At 45.2% G+C, this 27,387-nt stretch overlaps 1 protein-coding gene across 1 annotated transcript; it reads left to right on the plus strand.

The window, feature by feature from the left end:
- The first annotated feature begins 450 nt into the window (after window positions 1-450).
- On the plus strand, window positions 451-27,387 carry SLC75A1 (solute carrier family 75 member 1). The gene is made up of 14 exons (XM_088660836.1): window positions 451-970; window positions 1,747-1,851; window positions 3,262-3,456; window positions 5,736-5,832; window positions 6,076-6,179; window positions 8,465-8,623; window positions 11,193-11,381; window positions 14,236-14,344; window positions 15,956-16,058; window positions 18,791-18,899; window positions 20,238-20,328; window positions 22,236-22,283; window positions 24,197-24,286; window positions 25,459-27,387. The coding sequence occupies exons 2-14, from the start codon at window positions 1,792-1,794 to the stop codon at window positions 25,560-25,562; spliced, it is 1,458 nt and encodes a 485-aa protein (XP_088516962.1). The 5' UTR covers window positions 451-970; window positions 1,747-1,791; the 3' UTR covers window positions 25,563-27,387.

Genomic DNA, 27,387 nt, shown 5'->3' on the forward strand with positions numbered 1-27,387 from the left:
CCTTGGTTTATGAACACTTTGGTTTACGAATTTTCGGTTTATGAACGCCGCAGACCCATCTGGAACGGATTAATTCACTTTCCATTACTTTCAATGGGAAAGTTCGCTTCAGTTTATGAACAGACTTCCGGAACCAATTACACCCATGCTTCGGGTTAAGTACGCTTCAGGTTGAGTACTCCGCGGAGCCGTCTGGAATGGATTAATCCACTTTCCATTACTTTCAATGGGAAAGTTCGCTTCAGTTTATGAACGCTTCAGTTTATGAACAGACTTCCAGAACCAATTGTGTTCATAAACCGAGGTACCACTGTATCATGCATTGAATTTAGACTTGTACACCAGCAAGTCAAAAATGGCACTCAAGACGCATACCCAAACATAACCGTTTTGAAAATGTTGAAAGCTTTAGGGCAGAGAAAAGAAAATCCCTTCACGCAGCCCATCAACGATGCAACTGGCTCCCTCACGAGGCAGCGATGGCCACCAAAGATGCTCACGCCAATTCACCGAGGAGGAAACGGCTGCCGACGGGTCCCGTCTAAGACCCGCTGGCCCGCTCTGCCCGCCAACAAGGGAGGCAGCTGGGCTTCCGAAGGCGAGGAAGAGCTGCCAAGGACCAAGGGGCCCCTGGAAGAAGAGGATGCCGGGCTGGGGGGCCCCTTGGCCGGACCCAGCAAGCGCCTCGCGGGCGCCCGGTTTCCGCAGCCGCGGGGCGCACGGCAGCAAGTAGCGGCGGGGCGTTTTTGCGCGCCGCCTCGGATGCTCGCCGGGCGGCGCCGATTGAAGAATCTCCTGCCCTCGGCGCCCGTCTTGGGAGACTCCACTTGCTCCGGCCTTGGAGGCGCAGGGAGAGGCCCCAGCCCGGAAGAGGAAGCGGCAGGAAAAGCTGCGCCACGGAGGACCCCGGACGCCGACGCCTCGTCTCTCGGGCAGCCGCCGCCGCCGCTCCCCGCGCTTCTCCGGGCAGGTGGGCTTCCAGGCGGCCGGGAGGGGCTCGGGCGGGCGGGGCGGTTGCAGCGCGCGGGTCCCCCGCGGCCTCCCTCACCGGCGAGGCTCCCCTTCTCGCCCCTGGCGCTTCTCTCGCCGGGTCCCCGTCCGGAGGAGCTCGGGGGAAGGAGAAGGGAGAAGGGCGCGGCTGCCTCCTCCTTCGCCGCCGGCCCCTCGGGCGAAGAAGGCTCCCTCCGCCGACCTGCTCTCGGCCAGCCCGAGGCGCGGGCATCGTCCACCTGCCGGAACGAGGGGAGAGGGGAGGGTCCCCAGGGGAAGGGGCGCAGCCAGGAATTTTGTTAGGGAGGCAGAACCTCAGATTGGTATTGATTTGTATCGATTTAGGGGGCAGCTCCCCCCCCCCGCATGCCGAGGGGTCCCCCGTCTTTGCATTCCAGTCCTGCTCTCGCCCCTGGAAGCAGCCTTGCCGCACACGCAGGACGCGCACCTCTTTGGCGGATTCCCCGCGTCTAGCCTCTGATAGTTGATGCTATAGATTTAAATCGTACTGTACTGCGAAATAAATATCACTTGGCACTGTTAAATATTTGGTTTCTTTTCGAAAATTAGTAACCCTCCTTATAATGTGACTTTTAACAAAAACACATAAAACATAATTGCAGCTGCAACCAAACAATGTATCAGTGTTAAAAATGCAGCCATAAAAGCTAGGGTTGCCATCTTTCAAAAAGTGAAAATCCAGGCGATAAAGTTGTTGAGCTTCCCCACCACCCTGACATTTTTACCCATTTTCAGAAATTCCGCAGAAAACCAAACCATTAAGCAGTACCACCAGATGATATGAGCACTTCAGTGGCTGCTACAAGTGTGAGACCACAGCGGACCATGGAAGGGGATGTGGTGAGAAATGTCTTGAACAATATGCATTTTTGCAGCTTCATTTGTACATATGGGAAAAGTGATAATAAGGAGTATGCTTCATATCCTTAAGATTTTTGAATTTCTGTCTCACGTGCATTCAGTCAATCTGCTTTTTGATAGAACACACTCATTTATCAGTTTTCTGCAGCTGATAACCTTGCCCAAGGAAGTCTGTTCTGTAACTACTGTATATCCCTGCGTATAAGACTACTTTTTAACCCAGGAAAATCTTCTCAAAAGTTGGGGGTCGTCTTATACGCCGGGTCGTATTTCTTATACGGCGAGTATATCCCAAACTCTATATTTTAACTGGAAAAGTTGGGGGTCGTCTTATATGCCGGAATATACGGTATTTAAACCTTTATAGCTAGATTGTGCTTCTCTTACTACAATGCCTCCTCTCAGAGGAGAGTATGGTTTCAGTCCTCACCATACCTGCCAAGTTGCTGTCAGAGAAATAAGGGACCGGGCCGGAAACAGCAGACCGGAAGTAGCGCTGCCGCCATTTTGGAACTGGGCAGAGCATGCTCAGAAGTGACTTTTGATGCTGCTTTGCCCAGTTCCAAAATGGCCGCTGTGCCAGAAGTCGCGCTGCAGCCATTTTGGAACTGGGCAGAGCAGCATCCAAAGTCGCTTCTGAGCATGCAGCTCCGCCCAGTTTCAAAATGGCCACCGCGCCAGAATAAACCGGGAAAAAACAAAAAAATCCGTTTTTTCAGCTAGGAATCAACTGGAAAAACGGGGATTTCCTGGGGGAAACGGGAGACTTGGCAGCTATGGTCCTCACTAGAGCACAGTGGCCTCTGAGAAGACAGAGTGTGGCCGTTCCACCTCTGTGGGCACTCAAAAGTTTTACTCTAAAGCAGTGATGATGGGAGTTGTAGTCCCAAAACAGCTGGAGGGCCAAGTTTGGCCATCGCTGCCCTAAAGAATACAGCTTGCATACTTTTAAACTCTATTAAAATACAGATGAGAGCTCGCTCTTCTTCCTGCGGCACTTAAAAGTCATCTGTATTCAACATCAGACCTTATTTGATTGCTAAAGGCTATGACAAATACTTCCAACTAAAGCATCTTCTTCGAAGAGCACCTGATTAATGACACATCAGGGTGCTGCATTGAAAATCAATGGCATTGTGTTCCAGCCCAACAGTGGGAATTGGAGCTGTAGGTTGGTATTTTCATTGATATTATTGATACTGTGGCACCAAATATATTCAATTTTAATGTCTTTGTTTATTTGGATTTTTTGTGGTTTACTGTATTAAATAATACTCAAAGTAATAAAACAAAGAAAACTTCATTAGCTGCAGTAATATTTCTATTAAGGGAGAATGAGTCAGCGAGTTATCCAATTCCTCCGCTTCCCCCACACCCTTTGTATTTCAGAGTGGGATCGCTGAGACAATGTCACTGGGGGGAAGCCAAGAAAGCAGGAGGCCTCTCAAGGAGTCACTGGGAACTGAAGAGGGCTCTACTCGTGTGATCACCATTGTTTTTATTGCACTCATCATAGACTTGTTGGGTTTCACCCTCATCCTGCCTCTCCTTCCTTCAATTCTTGACCATTACAGCAATAATAATGTAAGTAAGACCTAAGCTACATTTACCCAAAACACTTGCAATAAACATGTAGAATATGATGGGATGCCACCTGTATTTGACCATGGCATGGTTGTGGTATAGCAGTGCTTGAAACTCAAATCTTGTAGGGAGTGTGCTCTAACGATAATGTACCACTTTAGGCCAGGTGCCAAAGTGGTCCACCTGGAATTTTGGTGTGCCAAACATCCTATATTCTGTACATGCAGATGCCTAGACCAGACAAGGCCTCTATGTAACCTCTGGGCAATTTGAAATTGTTGGGTTCAGTGTTTTGGTATCTGAGTGAACCAGCAATGCTCATGGAGCATGTGTTACTGCTTAAAAACAACACATTTTCAGGCAACAATAAATGTTTAGAACTCATAGTAAGTGATCTAGCACATCCCTGTCTTAGGTGAAAACTTAAGACAGGTTTTGATGTAACTCTGAACTGGTATGGTAATACTGCAGTGAATATTAATTGTTAATGCTTTTTTAAAGCTGCTCTTGTTATCATACAGTGGGGAGATTTCAGACTAATAATAATAATAATTTTTTATTTATACCCCGCCCTCCCCAGTCAAAACCGGGCTCAGGGCGGCTGACACCAGTAAAATTACAATAAGACGTAAAAGCAGTAAAATCAATTAATTAAAATACGGGTTAAAATACAATTTAAATTTAAAAATTTAAATGCAGACTCATTTTAAAGTAGCCCAAATCAAAACCATAAGGCTAGGAAAACATAGGGGTCAGACTGAGTCCAGCCCAAAGGCCAGGCGGAACAGCTCAATCTTGCAGGCCCTGCGGAAAGATGTCAAATCCAGCAGGGCCCTGGTCTCCTGTGAGAGAGCGTTCCACCAAGTCGGGGCCAGTACTGAAAAAGCCATGTCCTTGGTTGAGACCAGTCTAACCACCTTATGGCTTGGGATCTCCAAAATGTTGTTATTTGTGGACCTTAAGGTCCTCCGCGGGGCATACAAGGAGAGGCAGTCCCATAGGTACGAGGGTCCCAAGCCGCATAGGGCTTTAAAGGTCAAAACCAGCACCTTAAATCTGATCCTGTACTCCACTGGGAGCCAGTGCAGCTGGTAGAGCACTGGATGAATGTGGTCCCGCGGCAGGGACCCCGTAAGGAGCCTCGCCGCGGCATTCTGCACCCGCTGGAGTTTCTGGGTCAGCTTCAAGGGCAGCCCCGCATAAAGCGAGTTACAATAATCAAGCCTGGAGGTGACCATCACATGGATCACTGTGGCCAGATCAGGGCGAGAAAGGTAAGGGACCAACTGCTTAATACGGCAGAGATGGAAAAATGTCACTTTAGCTGTGGATGCAACCTGTGCCTCCATGGAAAGGGAGGCGTCAAAGGTTACACCCAAACTCTTGACAGAAGGCACTGGCATTAATTGAGCCCCCGCAAGAGATGGGCATTGGCCCCCCAACCCCATGTCGTCCCAACCCAACCAGAGAACCTCTGTCTTAGAAGGATTTAACTTCAACCGGCTCCCACGTAGCCATCTGGCCACAGCTTCCAAGCACCTGGTCAGTGTGTCCGGGGCCAAGGCAGGGCGGCCGTCCATCAACAGATAAATCTGGGTGTCATCAGCATATTGATGACAACCCAGCCCAAAACTCCAGACAATCTGGGCAAGGGGGCGCATAAAGATATTTAAAACCATCGGGGAAAGGATTGCGCCCAGCAGGACGCCACACACCAATGAGTGCCGCGGCGACAACTCCCTCCCTAGCGCCACCCTCTGTCCCCGACCTGAGATAAAGGAACACAGCCATTGTCAGACTGTGCCCTGAATCCCCACGTCGGCAAGGCGGTGGTCTAAAAGTTCATGATCAACCATGTCGAAGTAGGAAGGCAATGCCTGATTGGATATGAAGCATAGGATTAGTAAAAGAAGAATGTGACTAGTTACTTCCTCCCCTTGTGATGTGCCATAAATAACAGAGAGAGTGTGAGAGTGTGGTTAAGCTCTTCTCTTTCTTTGCAGTGGCTTGTCTGCCTCTGAACCACTAAGATGTTAAATTATAGTCCAAATGTTACAGAGCCTGCTAAGGTCTGATGGCAATTAAGGCTTTCTGTCTATCAAAGCAAGTGTTTCTAAAAAGATTGGTTGTGGTTACTTTTTGCACATGACAAGAACTAGAAAAAAATATTGCGGAATCATTGCATGTGGTGCGCAGCTCAGGCTGACTGTGGTTGCTCCCCTGTCCTCCCTGAATAGCTCCCCTGAATTTATCCCTCCCGTGCATATTTTCTTCCACAGGATAGTTTCTACATGACGTTGCAGCATGGGGTGGACTGGTTCAGTGAAGTGGTTCAAGTGCCTTCTGAAAGGAAATACAACAGTGTCTTATTTGGAGGTATGGATGAAATTTTAATATAGGACTCCTAGGTTTGCTCACGGTTTGCAAGGAGCACAGGACCATGTATATCTGGCATTAAATGCAATTTAGCCATCTTAATCATGCGTGGAAAATGCTTCCCGATGCTTTCAGGTGGGTCCTGAGGAATGCGTGGTATGGCTCACACGTGAACATGGCTGTGAAGGATTTACCTTGATGCTGGCAGATCCATGTTGCATTTTAATTTTCCATATTTTGCAGGTCTGATTGGCTCCATATTTTCCCTCCTTCAGTTCTTCTCCTCTCCACTTACTGGTGCTACATCTGATTACTTTGGGAGACGGCCGATCATGTTGTTGACTTTGGTATGTCTGTTGACGGGACTAAAGAATGTGCAGTGTAGATCGGTTACGTGATCTAAGTCAGTGTTTCCCAAACTTGGGTTTCCAGCAGTTTTTGGACTACAACTCCCATCATCCCTAGCTAGCAAGACCAGAGGTCAGGGATGATGGAAATTGTAGTCCAAACGCAGCTGGGGACCCAAGGTTGGGAACCACTGATCTAAGTAACCCCGGCTAAACCCAGCCAGCCCTTTTCCATGCAGGCATTATGCATTGGCTGTTGCGTGAGTCAAACCATTGCATTTTCTGGATTAGTTCTGGTCAGGCTGAATTCATATTGCAAGGTTGATTTCCACAGGTAATAAGTAGGGCAAAATCATAGTTGTTTTTTTAAAACTCACCCAATTCAGCATGAGCTGGCTGCTCCTCTGGTGCGCGCACACAGGCCTTGAGCTTTTCCTGCATGTTCTCCTCCACTGAGGAACACATTGCCATTTCCTCTGGCGCAGGCTGCTCTTCTTACACGTTCGCATGTGCCTCCCATTACTCTGTTCCACAAGCGGAGAAATCCATCAACAGCAGCTCCTCAGCTCCAGCCACCTCACCCTCCTCCAAGGTTTTGTCCTCAGCTACTGACTGCATCTCTCTTCAAAGTCCAAGCCCCTCCGCTGCCCATCCACACTTTGGATCTCTCCAGCCACCTCTTCCAGCGGGGCTCCTGGGTCGCTTTCAACCCCCTGTAGCATTTCAATCTGCAGGGCCCTCACCTCGCGTGGAGTCCCGCTTTCCTCTCCACTGAGGCTTCTCACACACTCTGCTTGCAGCTGTCTGTTGAACCGCTGGTTCTGCCGCTCCATCCATTGCTGGCTTTGCTGCTCCAGGAATGCTGCCGTTCCTTCCTTTCGGCTCAGATCCTTGCTCACAGATCCTTCTTCAGGGAACATGAATCCCACTTCTGACGGCAGTGTTGCACGCCAGCCTAATCTCCAAGCGATGCGAGATTCCAGGGGTTCCAGGTGCTTAACCAGGGATCTTGTTTCCTTCGGGATGAGGTACAGGGGAGCTTCTGGGGTCTTTATGGGATCCTATCATGGGTATGAGGGGTGTCTACAGCATTAACACCCCAGCTTTTGGATTCAAACATAAACATTGCTCTGACTCTCCCTCCAGTCTGTTGCTTTGCTTCTAGCTCACATCACTCCAAAACTCTCTGCTGTCAACTCTGCGTTTGTGCTTCTATCTAACCGCAACTTGAGAGAGGGGGCCCCACCCATTTGTCATCTCACACAGAGCCCCTTCCTTTGTTCTCTTTATGGCCCATCACCCAGGTTCTCAACTCAATGGGAAGCCAGCCTGGCTTGTATTTCCACACTTCCTGGATCCAGGGGTTAGGAGGGTCTTTGCTTACAGCCTACTCCCCCGCCCCAAACTTAAAACAATTTATATTTATGGGGCAGAATCCTACAAGACCTCATCATCATCTTCTCCCCATTGCAGCCCTCTGCACATGCCACCAGAATCTGTGCTTTACTTTTCATTTTAAAGAAAGGAGAAGTAACACACACACAAGGAGAAGTTCACACTCAAGCGCGCGCGCACACACACACACAGAGACACACCAGTCATATCAGCTTTCCTGATTCCTTTTAATGAAGTGAAGAAAATGACTAATTTATCAAGTAGCAGAAAGGAAGGGGATGGGGATGAGAACAAGTATTGGGGGTAGGATGAGTGAGTGATCCAAAGGGCAGGGGCAAGGGGGCTCTCAAAGGCATCTTTCCCTGAGCTCCCGTCAGCTTGGCAGTGCTGTTGATAAATAAACAGCTGTGTATCGCCTTGCCTTTAGGCTAGAAGAGAAAAGTTTCTATGCCAGCTGAAAAAGCTGCAATTCTTTGCAGCATCAGAGATGTTTTAGATAACCTTAATGATTTCTGCTGCTTGAAGATTGCTGAATACACAAGCTTGGACAACACCAGCATGTGTGAAAATTCTCTTCAATACTGCTTTTATGTGCTTATTAATTGGTCTGCATATGGCTAGTAATTGTACTAGGGGTTTTTTTCCTCATCAAACTTTTATTCTGAATAAATAACCTGGAATTTCTCTTTAGCTTTTGTACCAAATTGGGTTCAATAAAGAATCCAATAACAGTATTCTTTTGAGAAAACGTGAGGTTTTGTCCCATTTTTTTAGTTTAGGTTTAGTTTAGCTTCTCCTGTGTAATAATGTAGGTCCAAGGCAGAGTGCTTACATTTCCTTGTGCTTTCTAAATACCATTATTTTCATTATGTACCTCCTTATTTCTGTAGATTGGTATGATAGCATCATATTCCTTGTGGGCCATTTCCAGGAGCTTTGAGCTATTCATTTTCTCCAGAATTCTTGGTGGAATAAGCAAAGGGAATGTCAGCCTCTCCACTGCAATAATTGCTGACTTGCAAAGTCCAAAAGCTCGAAGCAAAGGCATGGTGAGTTGATGGCCTGGTTTGAGCCTTTGATTAGGATATTTGCTGTTTAATTTTTGATCAGCCACCTGGACGTGAATGTGTTCCGCATACAGAGCGGGATTGGATGAGATGCAACATTGACACGAACATGGCCGCTCCCCAGTTTTGTTTACCCAATACTAGACTAGGATCATGGCCACTGGTCCCATCACCTCCTGGCAAATAGAAGGGGAAGAAATGGAGGCAGTGAGAGATTTTACTTTCTTGGGCTCCTTGATCACTGCAGATGGTGACAGCAGTCACGAAATTAAAAGACGCCTGCTTCTTGGGAGAAAAGCAATGACAAACCTAGACAGCATCTTAAAAAGCAGAGACATCACCTTGCCTACAAAGGTCCGTATAGTTAAAGCTATGGTTTTCCCAGTAGTGATGTATGGAAGTGAGAGCTGGACCATAAAGAAGGCTGATCGCCGAAGACTTGATGCTTTTGAATTATGGTGCTGGAGGAGACTCTTGAGAGTCCCATGGACTGCAAGAAGATAAAATCTATCCATTCTTAAGGAAATCAGCCCTGAGTTCTCACTGGAAAGACAGATCGTGAAGCTGAGGCTCCAATACTTTGGCCACCTCATGAGAAGAGAAGAATCCTTGGAAAAGACCCTGATGTTGGGAAAGATGGAGGGCACTAGGAGAAGGGGACGACAGAGGACGAGATGGTTGGACAGTGTTCTCGAAGCTACGAACATGAGTTTGACCAAACTGCGGGAGGCAGTGGAAGACAGGAGTGCCTGGCGTGCTATGGTCCATGGGGTCTTGAAGAGTCGGACACGACTAAACGACTAAACAACAACAACAACAACAACAACAAGACTATGAATATTAGGTGCCATTTCCCACAGAATCCCAAGGGGGTGGGGGTGGTTAAAATTATCCAGTCACGGTCCAACCTGACTTCGGCCTAAACTTCATGCTTCTTTCTATCCAGTAGAAAAATTGCAGATTCTAGGTGGTATCCAATTCAGTTCAAGGACTTCTGCTTGTACAACAGAACCCCCTCCCCCTCTTCACCCTTTGCCTAAATGTGTTCTGGAGTTTTGCCCCCAACCCTCTGGAGCAAGTTTGGGGACTGTGCGAGGGGAGTATGAGGAGGCACAAGCAGCGGCCGTAGTGGCAGCCCTGGCTCTGATCGTGTCGCAGGGAAGAAGACGCAGCTCTCCTTCACGCCCCGCATTAAGAAACTGGGCCTAGCTCAGCGCTTGGCCTCCTCCGCTCCCTCAATGTTAGGGGAGCTGAGCCCCCTGCTAAATGATATTGACCGGGCTGAGGTTTCTTCAGCCCTAAGGAGCTGGTGCCTATGCTCTCAAGATAGCTTACACCATATATAAGCTTTACCAGTACAACTTAAAACATCTTCGTATGTGTTGCCTTTGTGCAAAGTGCATACTTTCCCCAATGAAACCAACAAAATATTAAGAACAAATTCCTCAGGAAAGTGCTCTCGCTCCCCAATGGGACTCCAGCTGCTCTTCTTTGTGCTGAAGGTGACGTGACAACAATACAGGCGAGAATTGATTACCTGTGCCTAAATTATGTGAAAAGACTTCAGTCTCTTTCGGAGGAGAGATTCCCCGCTATGTCTTACACAGAACGGGAACAGACCAAAGGCTGGAAGGCTGGCATCCAACGCCTCTTGCCCCAATATCAATTACAAGGTCTTTAGGTGACCATGAAGATGGATAAGAGGCACTTAAGAGACTGTCTCTTTAGGTCCGATGCAGAAAGGGATCTAACCATGATTGCTTCTACCAAGAGCTCACCATGGTTCCCACTTATCAAAACGGAGCATGCCCGAGCCACATACCTCACAAAGCTCCCACTTGCCGTACTAAGATTTGCTTTTACAGAACTACGATTCCAATCGATGCCCTCGGCCATGTTGGATGGACGGTACATTACGAAGAGAGACTCTGTCTGTGTGGACAACCCTGCATCAAGGACTTGTGCCATTATTTATTGCGGTGCCCATTATATATAGACCCAAGAGACCAATTTATAAAACCCCTGTTTACGAATGGACCACATTTGAATAGGGTGGAAAGGGTGAAATGGCTGCTGAGCGACACCGACGACTGTGTTACTTATAAAGTAGCACTCTATGCACCGACAGCTAAGAAGATCAGAAGGAAAGAACTAGACAAAATAGCGGTCAACTGCACAGGGGATTCAGATATTTAATTTGGCACATATTACCCGAGAATCTTCTGCTATGCTATTCTATTTAATGCAACAAATAATTTTAGTAGCCATGACTGTGGTTTTATTGTATGTGTGGTGCCCGATGATTTTTATGGTTATTGTTTTTTGTTTTTGTTCTCCTTCTGAATGATGCCATAGCCTATGGCTAGTGCAAAAAAAAAGTTTAATTGGTATTGGTAACAAAATATTAAGTTATTATCGAGAAAAATGAATGTGTATTTATGGGTATCTGTGTTTCAAATAGTACATGTCCGTATTTGCTGCTCTGGAAGCTCTGTTAGAGTTGAAGGAGGAGAGAAATGTTACTAAATAAGTATTACCCTTGTTTCCCTAGGCCATGATTGGCGTTGCTTTCTCCTTGGGGTTTACCTTTGGGCCTATGCTTGGAGCATACCTCTCCATGGAAAAAGAGAAGGGAGAAATCTTCTATGCTCGGTCTGCTATGTTTGCTGTCATGTTTGCAGTGATTGACTTGGCTTTCGTCTTCATGTTGCTGCCAGAGACACTCCCCAAAGAAAAACGGGTAACATGTTCTGGAGACAGAGAGTCACCGTCTTGGTCTTGACAGAACATCAGGGAACCAGTGCCTCCATTTTTAAGCAGAATCTGGCCCAAATAAATTGTCTCACTCTGCTCTGTATTTTCAAAACAGGTCTAGAGCTCCATGTATGCTTGCTATGGGCAAGTGAGGAAAGCAGTTCAGTGGCAAGTTATCTTCCTTATGTTCCATTAAGTGGAATTGCAGAAGAATTGCAGAAGAACACATAGTCCTCAAGGGCAGAATTTTTTTAATGCATTCAAGTCCCATCTCCACTCCAAAGAACTTGGGGTGGTCCCCCCCCCCCGCTTCCCATTTAATCATCACAACAACACTTGAGAAAGGTTAGGCCAGGCATCCCCAAACTGCGGCCCTCCAGATGTTTTGGCCTACAACTCCCATGATCCCTAGCTAACAGGACCAGTGGTCAGGGATGATGGGAATTGTAGTCCAAAACATCTGGAGGGCCGAAGTTTGGGGATGCCTGCCATATGCCCAACCCAATTGAAGGTGGAAATTCATATAACTATGTCTCTACTCAAGTTTAGCTGGGTCACCCAACTCTGCCATGAGAGTAACAACTTCTACAAGGCTAAGAGAGAGAGAGCCCACAGTCACCCCATGAGCTTCATGGCAGAGAAGGGATCCAAACTCTGGTCTCCCAAGTTCTAGTCTAGCAGCCAAACCACTACATAATGCTATCTTTATTGCCCTAGTTGGAGCATGGGATATGGATGGAAAAGGCGGACTGGCTTAAGCAGTCCAAGTCACTAAAGGCAAAGTAGCAAATACGATTTTAATGGTTCTCCATTCATTTTGCAAATGCTTAAGATAGTTTTTAAATTAATCTTGATCCTTCCAAGAGCTGCTTTGAGCTACTTGGCTTTTTAGTGCTGAGAAATTATCAAGTGTCATGTTACTTTAATTCTGGACAGAAAAGGCACACAATGAGAGAAATGATTAACCAACATAGTTTAGGCCTTGGAAGTGCGCAAGTGGCTGTGTGTGTTTGTGTGGTGTCAGATGGTGGGCGTCAGCTCTAACCATTAGCAGAGTGAAGTAGCTGCCAGATGGATGGTGTATTGCATACTGTCAGGGAGGAAGAGAGATGAATGTGGGATTTTTCTGCTTCAGGTGTCAAAAGTTGGTTGACCTTGGTCACTACGCACCTTCATTCGCCGAGGGACCCTTTGCTGCTCTGCCTCAGGCAGCAAAGTACATTTTGTCAGCCCTGATACAGTGCAGATACAGGAAAAGTAAAGCTAAACTAATTCCCAAAAGGCATTGTTAGAGAAGTACTGTATAGTCATTTGAATCGGGGATCTCTCAGCCACCACAACCCCCTGAATCGGGGATATTAACAGCACATTTACACGTCCACTCAGGAACAAGTCAGAACAAGTCCCTCGAATTCAGGGGGGCTTATTTCCAGGTAAGAGGGTATAACATTGCATCCTAAAGACACCTTAAACCTGTTTTATAGCACAATGTTGTGCATGGATACTTTGACAAAAGTCCCATTGGGTTCATTGGACTCAGAATTGCACCAGAGGCCCAGGCCCAGACAACCCTGCATGCATACTTGTGTGTTTCAGATCTCCTGGCTAACATGCGGAAGCTGGAAGAGTCTGTCTCCCTTGCTATGTCTTTCCTCTACATATGATGAAAATAACTGGATGTAGCTATAGTGTCATTTTAAAATAACTACTTAGAGTGCATTGTACAAGCAGAATTGGGAAATGGTTGTTTGAGATCACCAACTGAATTTAGAACAATGTGCATAATAGATAAAATTCTGATTTGGTCTATGCAACTTTAAAAGAAAAGTGTGTTAAAATAAATATCAAATGTTATACCATTACAAACCAGATATATAAACCAGGACAAATGGGAGATAGATTTTTTGGGGGGAAATAAATATGAGGTTTTCTTTACCATTGGTGGGGTTGTCTCAAAGTGGAAAACTATTAAAGGACATAAAATAAAATTTAAAAGTAAAAATTGTTTTAAGACCCAGACTTAAAAAAACAACAAACTTTTTATTGTTTCATTAACCAGTACACTCAAAACAATAAATGCTAACCAGAATTAGATAGCATAATAGAATACCAAGGAATAAATGAAACGAAACTGGTTAATCTAAATTTGCTGTTGTTGTTTAGTCATTTAGTCGTGTCCGACTCTTCATGACCCCATGGACCATAGCATGCCAGGCACTCCTGTCTTCCACTGCCTCCCGCAGTTTGGTCAAACTCATGTTGGTAGCTTCGAGAATTAGTCCCTGTATAACTTTCGATTAGTGTGAGGTAGCCTTCTCTCTTTCCCAGTACTCTTTATGTGTTAGATAAATTCCCTTTTATTTATACCTGTACAACCCAGGACTTTTAAATTTTGGCTCCTAAGATAAGATTTCCAGCCAGAGCAGACTCCCAGACTGATTTTGCAGCAACATGGGGTGGAAGTGTCAGTCTTGCTCAGGGGTCAGCAACCTTTTTCAGCCGTGGGCCAGTCCACTGTCCCTCAGACCATGTGTTGGGCCAGACTTTTTGGGGGGGGTTAAAAAAATGAATGAATTCCTATGCCCCACAAATAACCCAGAGATGCATTTTAAATAAAAGCACACATTCTATCCATGTAAAAACATGCTGATTCCCAGACTGTCCGCGGGCCAGATTTAGAAGGCGATTGGGCCACATCTGGCCCCCGGGCCTTAGGTTGCCTACCCCTGGTCTTGCTCATGCAGGTAGCACTAAAATCCTGGTTTTGTGTGGCACGCAAAGCAGCTCAGTCACAGCCGCTTCTGACTCAATTCTTTCTTTCCTTCTCCCTGTTTTGTTAGGTGTCCTCCGTTATGTCCGGTTTCCAGTCAGCAGCTGGCCTGATTAGTCCTCGGGCTCTGTTCCAGTTCTCTGCAGTCAGCCAAAAGATGGAAACCTCTTCGAAAGAGAGCAAGTCCTTGAGCTTTTTGTGCTTCCTTTTATTATGAAGTTGCCTGTGCATGTCAAAATCCACTACTTTTTTTTCTTCTTTGTGCCAACCCTGATGTTGCAAAACGTTGTGTTGCCTTTCTTCACAATGAGGCTCAGCCCTTTCCTGAATATATTTGCATATCTGCACTTTTGCTTGAGATTTGGCAGTCATCCCAGTGAGCAATCTGGCTTGAGTTCATGCAGAACATAGCATGAAAGAATGATTGCAGAGATATGCTTTGAGTGCATAAGGCCTCTGTGTGCATCAGCTTCCATTGGTAATAAAAATATATGCTCTCTGACATGTGGAATGAAACATGGAGTTCAATAGAAATAGGTTTTTTTTTTAAATAAAACACACACACACACACACACACACACACACACACACACAAAGCACAATTCAAGTAAAAGGCACATTTACTCTGAACTAGTAATCACACTGGTATTTTTCTTACCACACCTGCATAGTAGGATTAGTCAAGTACTGAAGCTTTCAATACTTTTGCAGAGAAAGCCTCTTACCTCACCATCTTTTAAAATGTATTTGTTTCAAACATATTTATGCCACTTCTCACATATATCAAGGTATAGCATCTAATTTCTTAGAATTTTGAAGTGTCAGGCATAGCTCTAGTGCAGGCATCCCCAAACTTCGGCCCTCCAGATGTTTTGGACTACAATTCCCATCTTCCCCGACCACTGATCCTGTTAGCTAGGGATCATGGGAGTTGTAGGCGAAAACATCTGGAGGGCCGCAGTTTGGGGGTGCCTGCTCTAGTGGCTTTAGCCCAAACGTAGCAGAGTTTTCCTGCACAGCGCAGAAGCTAGTTGAGGTGGAAATGACTAGTCGGCTAGACGCAGAATAACTATTTACAGGATTTATTAAAAGAAAATAAAACCAGCAGAGTTTCTGCATACAAAGCAAAGCAAAATGAATCCTTACTCTCTCTCTCTCCCCCCAACCATACGCAGCACTCCTCTACTCCTAACACCCACAAGAAACAACTGTGCTAGCATTCCTAGATAACAGAGTTCAGTGCTGGTCATTAACCAATCAGAGAGCTGTTGCCAGGCCAGGCAGACCTTGGCTTTCTGCCAAGAGTAAATTGACACTGCCTTGAGTTAATTGTGTGAAGCAAGAATCTGTAAGTTTCCCATGAGAACCAATTATCAGAATCCGAACATAATTACTATCCCCTTACGCAGGGGTCACGTTCCTGGGATAGCACATGACACCAAAATCACGTGTAGTCAAAACGCATTGGGTGCAGGGGCAGGTGGGATTGCCAACACTCCCCCCCCCATGTCTGTCTCAGTGGGCTAGCGGAGATGACCTTCTAAGGCATGGAAAGGTCAGCAAGGGAACAGAGGAGGAAGGGGCTGGAAGCAGTGTGTGTATGCAAGGAGTCAGTATTACATCTGCACTGGATTTGTGTGTTGTAACAGCTTTCAGTTTTCCACAACTGAAGCCAGAGCCTCACCTGAGATTTGCAAAGTCTAGAGCTGCTTTTTTGAAGGTTTTGATTCTGTTGGTATGTTTACTTTTGTACTTGTTCTTATGAATTTGATCGTGGTGTTTTGTAATAGATCTCAAGATCCTTGGCCTGGTGTATTTCCTGTATCTTTTCCTGTTTTCTGGTCTGGAATACACTCTGAGTTTTCTTGTCCATCAACACTTCCAATTCAGCAGGTATTTCGCATGATATTTATTTTATTTGTCAAAATAGTGAGCCTTACAAGACGTCAGTATAAACAAAGTTCTATCATGGTATATACTCGGATGACCTCTATGTTTAATTACAGTATTAGATGTCATTCCCACTCCAGCCCACCCCCATAATGTAGGCTCTGGTTGAGAAAACTCATCTAGTATTGCAGTTTCTTTAAAAGAAGGCCATTTTCTCTGAAAATATTTTCCCTGTTAGCTTGCTCACCTGAAGTACAAACTGGCAGTCCTCTCTCATGTGAGTGAACATTCCTATAGCCATTTTACTTACCTATTTCCTTGATACATTTAAATCATGCGCTTCCACCAAGGATATGTCTGACAATTTAGCCCAGGCATAAGTAAACTCAGCCCTCCAGATGTTTTGGGGCTACAACTCCCACCATCCCTAGCTAACAGGACCAATGGTCAGGGATGGTGGGAATTGTAGTCTGAAAACACCTGGAGGGCCGAGTTTGCCTGTGCCTGATTTAGCCTCTCTGCAACTCTGTTAGGCTGAGAGAGTTGCTTCCAAAGGCTAATTTCCACATTTTATGACTGAGCAGGGATTCCACCTCATGCTTGTGCTCTTTTGGAACACAGAGACGGCATTCTCCAGGTCTGAGAGATCTCCTTTCAAGGTGCTCTGCTGCGGACCCAGCATAGCTGCCAAGTCTCCCGTTTTCCCTGGGGAACCCCCGTTTTTCCAGCTGTCCCCAGCCGAAAAAACGGATTTTTTTGTTTTTCCCCGGTTTATTCTGGCATGGCAGCCATTTTGGAACTGGGCGGAGCATGCTCAGAAGCGACTTTTGATGCTGCTCTGCCCAGTTCCAAAATGGCTGCAGCGCGACTTCTGATGCGGCAGCCATTTTGGAACTGGGCACAGCAGCATCAAAAGTCACTTCTGAGCATGCTCCGCCCAGTTAAAAAATGGCCGCTGCGCTACTTCCGGTATGCTACTTCCGGTCCGGTCCCTTATTTTTCAGAGAGGAACTTGGCAGGTATGGGACACAGGTGTATGTGGCGGCTAAGTCTGGGAGGCTGCCTGCCTCTCAAATTCCCTACAATGTGCTACCTTGTGGGGGGGCCAAACATATTTGTTCAGAAAATATGAACAAATTCCTATGCCCCACAAATAACCCAGAGATGCATTTTAAATAAAAGGACACATTCTACTCATGTAAAAACATGCTGATTCCCAGACCGTCCGCGGGCCGAATTGAGAAGGTGATTGGGCCGCATCCTGCCCCCGAGCCTTAGTTTGGAGACCCCTGTGCTAGAGCAACACTGCGTCATGTACCCCAGGGCATTGTGTTAAATTATAACATGGCAGGCACTTTCCCACACAGGCTCTGACCCCAGATAAGTCTACTACTGGTGGGGCAGGAGGGTGGGCTCAGGCAGCTGCCGTTGCTAATGGGCCCTGCTAGGGAATACAAGGCCTGGCAGCTGCTCAGTGCTAACTCTGGTTCTCTCACATCTTTTGTTTACCTCAGTTTCTACCATATGATGATGATGATAATAATAATTTATTATTTGTACCCCGCCCATCCGGCCAGGTCTCGCCAGCCATCCTGGCCGGCTTCCAGCAAATTACATTTTTTTAAATTAATTTTTGCATATTTTAACAATGTCAACAAACATATGAACATACAAACGTAACCCATAAACCCTCCCCCTTCCCAAAGGCAAGAATATTCCCAGACTGTCTTCATCACGGTATGATTTTTAAGAGCTTAGTTTTTTTAGGATTCATTGCTGGTAGCTGATTCTTCTGTGTTGTCGGTGGGGAAGCTGCCCACGAAGGCTTCCCTCTTGCAGGGACACCAGAAGCTGGGGGCAGCTGTTCATTTCTGACTGTGGAGATGTTTTGGTGACCAGAGGTCATTCCCGAGAGGCAATTTGGTTTGTAATGATCAAGTGTTGCCCGGGCACTGAATGTTTTTCATTATAAAAATGTGAATGGAGTCAGATTTCATCCCCCACCCCCGGCAACACAGAGGTGTTGCCAGGTACTTAAATGACTCAGCCCATGACATAAACTTGCTTTTGCTCATTTATATGTAGAAATGCCCCTGGGAAATTAAGATGGTGTCTGAATCATAGAATCATAGAGTTGGAAGAGATCACAAGGGCCATCCAGTCCAACCCCCTGCCAAGCAGGAAACACCATCAAAGCATTCTTGACATATGTCTGTCAAGCCTCTGCTTAAAGACCTCCAAAGAAGGAGACTCCACCACACTTCTTGGCAGCAAATTCCACTGTCGAACAGCTTTTACTGTCAGGAAGTTGGTTGGCCAGGTGTGTGATTTAGCAGCAGTACACCTTGCAGGGCAGCTGGCTATCCTAATATATTGAAGATTAAAAAGGAAAGGAGGGCCAAAAGAACTGAGGTATGCTGGCAAAGTCCTGGGAATTGGACCCTTGGGCCACCCCAACCCCCAACATCCCTGTATGTTCCTGTAATAATTTTACAAGCCTCCAGTAAGAGGGGAGATTGAATGCATTATGGCAAGGCTTCTAACAAACATGATTGCAAATCAAGCTAAACTACTTTGCCCCTAAGAGGGCTGTGTCAGAATTACTAAACTGGTTAGTTAAGGAACATGCCCAAATATCTACAGTATGTATTCCTTAAAATATAACAGCGCCAGCCATGCTAATTTGGGGAGTTTGGACATGGAGAAGAAAATAACTTTTCCCTGTTTTCCCTTAGTCTGGAGCAAGGGAAGATGTTTTTCTTCATTGGAATTACGATGGCTCTAATCCAAGGAGGTTTCACTCGCCAGATTGAGCCAGGAAACGAAGTGAAGACTGTAAAAAGGGTGGGGCTTGTTTTCCATTTGAACTTTCCATTTGAACTTTTTTGTACTTTCTCTTTCTTTTGCTTCATGCATACATGAAGAATTTTCAGGAAATGTGTCTTCTGTCCTTTAACTTGCAATATATATCCTGTTGATTTCTCCCCTTCCTTTTGTGAGAGAGTACACAAAGCATTTTAACAGGGAAATGGTTCATGTTGGAGAAGGTCAGTGTTCAGTAGACCATAATAATGAGAGAGACAGAGAGAGGCAGAGAGAGAGAGAGACTGGCTTTGGGGCTATGAAGTGGATATAAAATGGTCTTTAAAGTGCAGTTTCTGGTGGTGATGGTGGCCAATTCCACCATCAAACAAATAATTCCAAACCAACTATTTTGTTCCTAGCATAAAATTTCTTGTCAGTTTGCCAGATGAGAAAAGAAAACCATCAATAAAATAAAGGCTCATTAGTCTCTATTTTCTTGCTGAGATCTTTAATGGCACTTTAGAGGGGGGGAAAACTAGAGAAATTCTGAGCCTTCTTGCATGCCACACTTCTGGTTTTACTCACATGTAGAATGCAATTTTGAAAAACTGTTGCCAGATAATTGATCTTGAGGAAATTATCTTTGAAATGATATAGATCATGTTAACTATATATGAAAATGAAAAATGGGTCTATAGGTTGACATTTGTCATGGAATTACCCCTACTTCATAGCTCTTTGGTTTTCCGGCGCTGTGGTTAAACCACTGAGCCTAGGGCTTGCTGATCAGAAGGTCAGTGGTTCGAATCCCTGTGACAGGGTGAGTTCCCGTTGCTCGGTCCCAGCTCCTGCCAACCTAGCAGTTCGAAAGCATGTCAAAAATGCAAGTAGATAAATAGGAACCGCTACAGCGGGAAGGTAAACGGCGTTTCCATGTGCTGCTCTGGTTTGCCAGAAGCGGCTTTGTCATGCTGGCCACATGACCTGGAAGCTATACGCCGGCTCCCTCGGCCAATAATGTGAGATGAGCGCACAACCCCAGAGTCGGTCACGACTGGACCTAATGGTCAGGGTTCCCTTTACCTTTACCTAAGGCAGGAAAGCTCTTTAATTTCTCAGTGCAAGGGGCTTTTGTGGCAGGCAGGGGCGGGCAAGAAAGGAGAAGGGGGAAAGATGGGGGGGTCATTGACTCCCCGCTTGCCTCATCCAAATGTTGCCATATTCCAGGGAACCAGCCAGGGCTGTTTCAAGGTGAGCAGATGCCTGCATCTCAATAGTTGAAGCATAAGACAGGCTGGGAGCCCAACTGCACTCAGTAGAGTCTGTGTACTGTAAAACCATGAGATTTCTCACTTTGCCCCCTTTTCTTTTCGACAGGCAATAATGCTGTCAGCTCTTGGTTTCCTTTTTGTTGGCTGGAGTTCTAATATGATCCTCCTGGGCACAGGACTGTTGTTTTACTCCTTTGGTAAGCTTCTCAAACAAATCTTTTCAGGCACTAAAGCAAAGCGAAATTGGCTCCATAGATTTATTGAGTTCATTAATGCAGAATGGATTTAGGTTTTCCAAACTGCCTTCTTTGCTTATCAATCTTGAAGGAGCTGTTGGTTCGAGTTTATTTTAATGCCAATGACATTATAGAAGTTGCCATGGTGATGTTTAAACACAACATTAACTTGTGTTGCTTCAGCTTATGGTTGATATTTCCAGCCCCCTTCTAGGGGCTGAAGAGGATATCTAAATTGTCAATAATCCTTGGCTTACCGTAGCATGCTTTTCCAAAAAAGAAATGTGATGTCCCAAACTATAGGCAGAGGAAAGTTGCATAGTCCAGGCTGTCCAAACAGGGCTTGAGTTGCTCTACAGGTTCACTTAAGAACAGGGGTCAGCAAACTTTTTCAGCAGGGGGCCAATCCACTGTCCCTCGAGACTTTGAGGGGGGGGGCTGGACTATATTTTTTAAAAAAATGAACCAATTCCTGTGCCCCACAAATAACCCAGAGATGCATTTTAAATGAAAGGACACATTCTACTCATGTAAAAACATGTTGTTTCCCGGACCGTCCGTGGGCCGGATTTAGAAGGCGATTGGGCCAGATCCGGTCCCCGGGCTTAGTTTGCCTACCCATGAGTTAAGGCAAGCACTCTTGAACTTAGAAGATGCTCAGTTTCCCAGTTGACTACTGAGGAGATGGACCAGTCTTTTCTTTGCAACTTAATCCCTGATTTGCAAATACAGCAAAGCTCTACAAAAGACCAGCGAGGTATTTTCCAAAAGGAAGGCCTTACTGCAAATTTCTGTTCCATCCCCTTTTGATGGCTCCTCATCATTGGCTTTTTCTCCTAACCTCATAGATCAGCTTGGAAAGCTTGAGGAGCCCCTCTGTCCCTTGCTACAAATACAGAAAGGCCACATGGCAACAGGAGCTCTTCATTGTGCTTGTGAAAAAAAACATTGCTGAGGGGAAGGTTTGAGCACTGGAAGTGCCCCAACAAACTCCTCCCTGTGTTCATTTAAAGGCAGAAGCCTGAAGAAGCAGCCACCTCCCATTTCCTGCATCACAGGGGGTTGGACTGGATGACCCTCCGGGTCCCTTCTGATTGGACAGCTCTGTGATTCCATGATGCTGGTCCTGAAAAAGAGCAAGAGTTAGAATGCCCTCCGGGAGGCTTGCAGACAGAAACTCACAGAATGGACATTTCTGTTTTCTCCTGAGGCTCCTGGAAGGCGTTTGTTCACTTCAGGATCTTCTACCAGCATGCTCAACTAAGGCAGGCATCCCCAAACTCGGCCCTCCAGATGTTTTGGACTACAATTCCCCTCATCCCTGACCACTGGTCCTGTTAGCTAGGGATGATGGGAGTTGTAGGTCAAAAACATCTGGAGGGCTGAATTTGGGGGTGCCTGAACTAAGGGATAGTTTTTGGTATTATTAGCATCTGCCTGACTTTCAGGAAAAAAAACACCTCGCCCTAAATTGTCATTAGGACTTAAATTCTGAATTCATCACTCCAGCAATGTTTAAAGTGGGTGGGGGAAGCTGATTCAGAGAGCAGTTTGGCAAACTGCTTTAAGACAGTCTCTGTGCTCCTGTATGAGCAAACAGGAGTGGAGGAGCTGTTCTAAAGCCTTTGCAAAAGCCTTTTTGTGCAGGTTGTGTATGAGAACTGCTTCAAATGGCACTTTTGCGTAGGGCTTAATCCCCATTCAAGTGATGACCAGGGATTTGATCCTGCTGCTTTGGCTGTGGAATCGTTTCCTACTGAGAACTGGATCGTAGCCCATGCAGGATTAAACCTTCTCCATCCATTGTTAACACATTTGCATTCTCACTTGTTTAATAATTTTCTAACCTGTTATTAAATTACTTCCAGCTGCTGCTACTGTTGTTCCTTGTTTGTCTACGGTGGTGTCTGGCTATGGTACGTGGAGGTTTACTCTTGTAATGGGCAGAGCCCTTCTCTAATGAGTTTTTTGCTTGCTGTTTTAACTGTGTGTTGAATCTTTAAAGCCAGGCTGCTGTCAGATTATTTTGCCTCATAGTTCAAAATAGATTAAACACAGAATTTGAAATTGATTCCACTTTGTGTTGGCTCCTGCTCTGTTTTGTACAGCACACAGTTAAGGACAGTAGGTGTGTTTCAGACAAATGCAAGCACTCAAAATACCATTAATTTTCGTGTAAATGAGTGAAGGATCTATTTAACTCTCCCGTTAAGAAATGTGGGACTTCAAACGGCTTATTATTGACTGGGTCATGACAAGTTTTTATAGACTGCTTATTCCTACATGGTGCTAGCGACTACAAATATCTGACACTAGAGACCACAAAACGATCTCTAAATAAAATAGTACATTTTTGCAGGTGGAAACTATTGCCCCATTTTCACATGTTGTATGTGCACAAGGGAAGAGAAAGACATTCAGTTCAAAGTAACGGTAGGAATGACTAACAATGGCTAAGTAGAAACTCTGTGCTCTAACCCAAGGACTTGCTCAACATTCCTCTGCCAGTTAACTGGCGAATAAAATATACCCCAGGGAGCCTCACAAGGAAATGTAGTTCTGATGCTGAGTTTTAGCAGCAAAGTACAGTGGTACCTCGGTTTAAGTACACAATTGGTTCTGGAAGTCTGTACTTAACCTGAAGCGTACTTAACCTGAAGCGAACTTTCCCATTGAAAGTAATGGAAAGTGGATTAATCCATTCCAGACGGTCCGCGGAATACTTAAACTGAAGCGTACTTAACCTGAAGCGAACTTCCCCATTGAAAGAAATGGAAAGTGGATTAATCCGTTCCAGACGGTCCGTGGAGTACTTAAACTGAAGTGTACTTAACCTGAAGCGAACTTTCCCATTGAAAGTAATGGAAAGTGGATTAATCCGTTCCAGACGGCTCCACGGAGTACTTAAACTGAAAGTACCCAAACCGAGGTGTACTTAAACCAAGGTATGACTGTACACTCAAGATTGTGGGATTTAGGCCCACATGCTGGTGGTAAACTTGCCTGAACAACTCTGCTGCATGTTCTTGTTTCTCATAAAGGCAAAGTTGAGAAGAACTTCTAACACTATTGGACCAGTTGCACCTAAAAATACAAGATTAAAGGGACAAGAATGAAATGGAGATAGTTTGAATGCTCACTGGGTTTGGCAGTGCAGACTTGTTCTCATTATTTGAATAACTGAAGGAGTTGGGTTATGTTGAAAGTGTTGCTTGGTGGCTGGGGTTGTTTCTGATGCAACAAAAGTGTTTCTTTTGTTTGTAAGCCATCCAGGGCACTTTTGTCAATGGACAGCTGTCTAAATGTAAGAAGTAGATCAGGCATCCCCAAACTGCGGCCCTCCAGATGTTTTGGCCTACAACTCCCATGATCCCTAGCTAATAGGACCAGTGGTGAGGGATGATGGGAATTGTAGTCCAAAACATCTGGAGGGCCGAAGTCTGGGGATGCCTGAAGTAGATGAACTACAGCAGCTTTTTAGTCTGAGACATCATGGCAAACGGACAGATACTCCTGCTACCTCCCTGCTATAGAACTCCTTCCTTGACTCCACTACTTTGCAGCCATTTTGCTTGAGCTCTCAAATCTGGGTCTGCTGACCAATGTACAGTCCCAGCCCCAATAACTCTCAGGAGGCAGTGGTCTCCTTCCTAACCAGGGCCTTGGCCCAAAGATGCATGGTTCCCTCTTAAAGACCCAATCCTTTATCATTTTATTTCTCAGATGTTTTCTAGTGCTGGGCTCTTAAGTGTTTTGCCTTGGTAGGGAAAGCCAAGAAGTAAAAAAACTGACAAGTAGTAAATGATGATGGTGGTTCTTTCTTTCATAGGGTTAGCCAGCCAAAAGGGAACCGTAATGGGAATCTTAAGGAGTCTGGGGGCCCTCGCAAGAGCTTTTGGACCAATTGTGTCAGCAACAGGTAATTGTGCATGTATGTGTGTGCTCACATGCACCCTTGTCAGTAATAGAAACAATCTACTGTTCTAAATGGATTTCACCAGGGAGAAGACTGAATCTCACACTGCATATCATGGAAAGTGTTTCAGCTATGGTAGGATTCCTGTTTTCATGCTTTTCTCAGGAAAGGTTGCAATAGCAACATGCATTTTCCTCGATACTGTGATACAGAGAAGTGCATCCACACACCCCACATTTTGTTTGTAATTTGCCCCACAAGATAGTCTTGGGAGCCAGCTAAAATTATAAACTTGCATCTCTCCCTCTCCCTTCTAACGTCTAAAACTACAAAACGGCTGCCTTGAGGTTGTTGCAATCCCTTTCTTTGCTCTTGCTCCAGTTTTTTGTTTGTTGTGGGGACACTTCAGCCCCCTAACCCAACCTTCCCTTCCCGCCATTAGGTTTAAGAAGCATCTTTTGGATAAGAGCTTTTTAAAAGGGGAAATTCTACTGGTCAAAGTCCAATCTCCAAATGCTTTTTGAACTTAGGAGCTTTAAAAATCAATTTGGGTATTCTTCCAGGGAAATTCTGAGGGGGAAAGGTAAGGTTTTTAATCTCACTGTGGGCTTGCTGTAGATGTTTATGTGTATGCTTTGACGCAAACGTAGCTCTGTATTGGAAAAAGCAGCATTTGAGGCTCCCTGAGGAATTGACCTTCCTGTAGCACTTGCTGACTAGAGAGAAGCAAAGTTTTGAACCCCGGTTACTTCACAGGAGCCTTCCTATAGCTTGCGCCAGGCACAGAGCCTCAGAAAAGCAAACAGACCTGCAGCAAAACGTTTGTGGAGCCGAGTTGCATCCTCGCCACTTTCCCATCCAAGAGGCTTTCCTCATGGTAGAGTTCCTGGAGCATTTTCTGACACCTGCTGTCTTGGGCAAATGTGGTTGTTGTTTTTTATTGGGCCCTGGCTGCTGCCAGTCTATTGATATCGTTGGATAAGAGTAGAGGGTTCTGCTTTCAGTTCGGAAATTCCAGTTCAGGTAATATTTAATTGTGCTGAGGAAAAGCTGCATCTTCTCTTCTCACTCAGTTTGGTACAAACTGTTTCGTGGAGGCCACTTCAGGAAAGTTCCCATTTTTTTCTGATTAACAATGTTCTTAAATGCTGTTTTTCTCCTTCTTTTCTTTCCAGTATACTGGCTGGCAGGAGCCGAAGTTTGTTTCACTGTCTGTGCCTTTTCGTTCCTCCTCCCCTTTGTTCTCCTTGGATACATTCAAAAGCAAAGGAAAGAGTAATAAGCAACTCTGGCTACCATTTCCCAAGAAACATTGGAAACCGGGCCCTTAGGTGGCTGGGCTAAGAAACATTTTGTGGCACCTCCGGCCTTTGCTTATGATGAAGTGCATAGATTTCGAGAAGCTGAGCCTCCATGCTATTTCTGCTGCACTGTGGCAAAGAGCCCTGGAGAAAAACCTCAGCTACTGCCTTTCAGCAAACGAAACCTATGCCATAAAAAACGGTCAGATACATTTCCTGTTCTGCAAGAGAGTGCACAGTGGTGGAAAAGGGTTGTTTGCTTTGGCAGAAAGTGTTTAAAGAAGGAAATGAAACAATATACTGGTATACAGACTTGCACTAGACATGCCGAATAATTTTTGTTGAATATGTTTTGTCTGTACCTATACGTGCACACACACATGCAAATGTATACTATCTTTGAAATACATTTTCTAAATAATATACCGTTGATTTGTCTGCCAGATTTGAAGCACACACAGGTCCTGCTATGGGAACGCTCATTATCTGCAAATTCAATTATCCAGACACAAAGAATTATGCCCAAACCTCGCTACAAAAACAGCTGATTCAGATATCCAAACAGCCAGAGTTTGCCCACTTCCTTACTTGCGTTTTGCTGGTTGGCTGCAGCCATTTCTGGAAAAAGCCTGGGGTGGGGGTGGGGCAGAGCAGAGACCGGACAAATCACAGATTAGAAATGTTCCCATAGGAAATAATGGAAATCATCAGCTTGTTATGCAAATACTTGCAGATGATTTCCTGGTAATGCACTGTGTTTGGAAAGCAGGACCTGCATGTACAACATTTCCTTGATACTTAGCTATTGAGCTCAAGTAGATATGTATGTTTTGTATATTGATGCCAAAACTTGAGTCTTAACAGGTTGCCAAGGGCAATAGTTGTTTCTTTAAACCAAAGACTTACTGGTACGTTGCAAGCTAGAAAAGTGTGTCCAGGTATATCCTATCTATGGGAGGCAGTAAGTTGAAACACATCATGCTCGGACCTTCATGTGCAAAAGATTGTAGTTAAGGTAATATGTAGCTAAGGTAACCACGGTTTTTTTGCATAATTATGATTCTGGCTCTGTTTACATAAATATTTTATATTCTTTACATAAATATTTCAATTAATCCTGTCTTTGTGCCTTATCCAGCAAGCTGGATCCCAGCTGGTTTATTCTCCTGAATTCTGCATAGCATCCCAGGGTTGTACCTGTTAGAAGAGGCAAATTTTATTGTTGTTTTTTCCTTTTTCTCCTGCTACACAAGCAGCCAGCATACCAGCTGCCTCTGAATGTAATTGAAAAAAGAGAGCAACAGGAAAATTAATAAAGCCAGGAATGCAGGAAGAGAAAAAAGCAGAGAGGGAAAGAAGAGAGAGGAAAGTTGGGGAAATGAGAGAGCAAGAAAGAGAGGCAGCAAGAAGAACAAGAGATTCTTTTGAGAGCAGGGGGTAGTAAAAGGATGCTTCTCCCCCAATTTATTTCCCTACCTTAATCCGTAGTTGACTACTACGACCTCTGCCAAAAGCATAACAGAGGGGCTGGCCCCTCTACTTAAATTAGAACTGTGCTATGTGACAAAATGGTTATTTGTCTCTGTAAAATAGCCGCTAAAGGGACTGTTTATATTTACTGCTCTGGTGTACATGTTTGTCCTTGCAGCCTCTAATAGGAGTCTCATGTAACAAAGGTCACCTAATTAAGACCTGCAGAGCCCATTCTCAACCAGGTCTGTTCTGTGTCCTCCCACTACATAGCAGATATCTATATTGTGTTTTGAAGACATTACTTTTTCAATAAACATTTTAAAATGGAAA

The sequence above is a fragment of the Zootoca vivipara genome, chromosome Z1 (assembly GCF_965207765.1).
Source record: "Zootoca vivipara chromosome Z1, rZooViv2.hap1.1, whole genome shotgun sequence".
Classification (NCBI taxonomy): domain Eukaryota; kingdom Metazoa; phylum Chordata; class Lepidosauria; order Squamata; family Lacertidae; genus Zootoca; species Zootoca vivipara.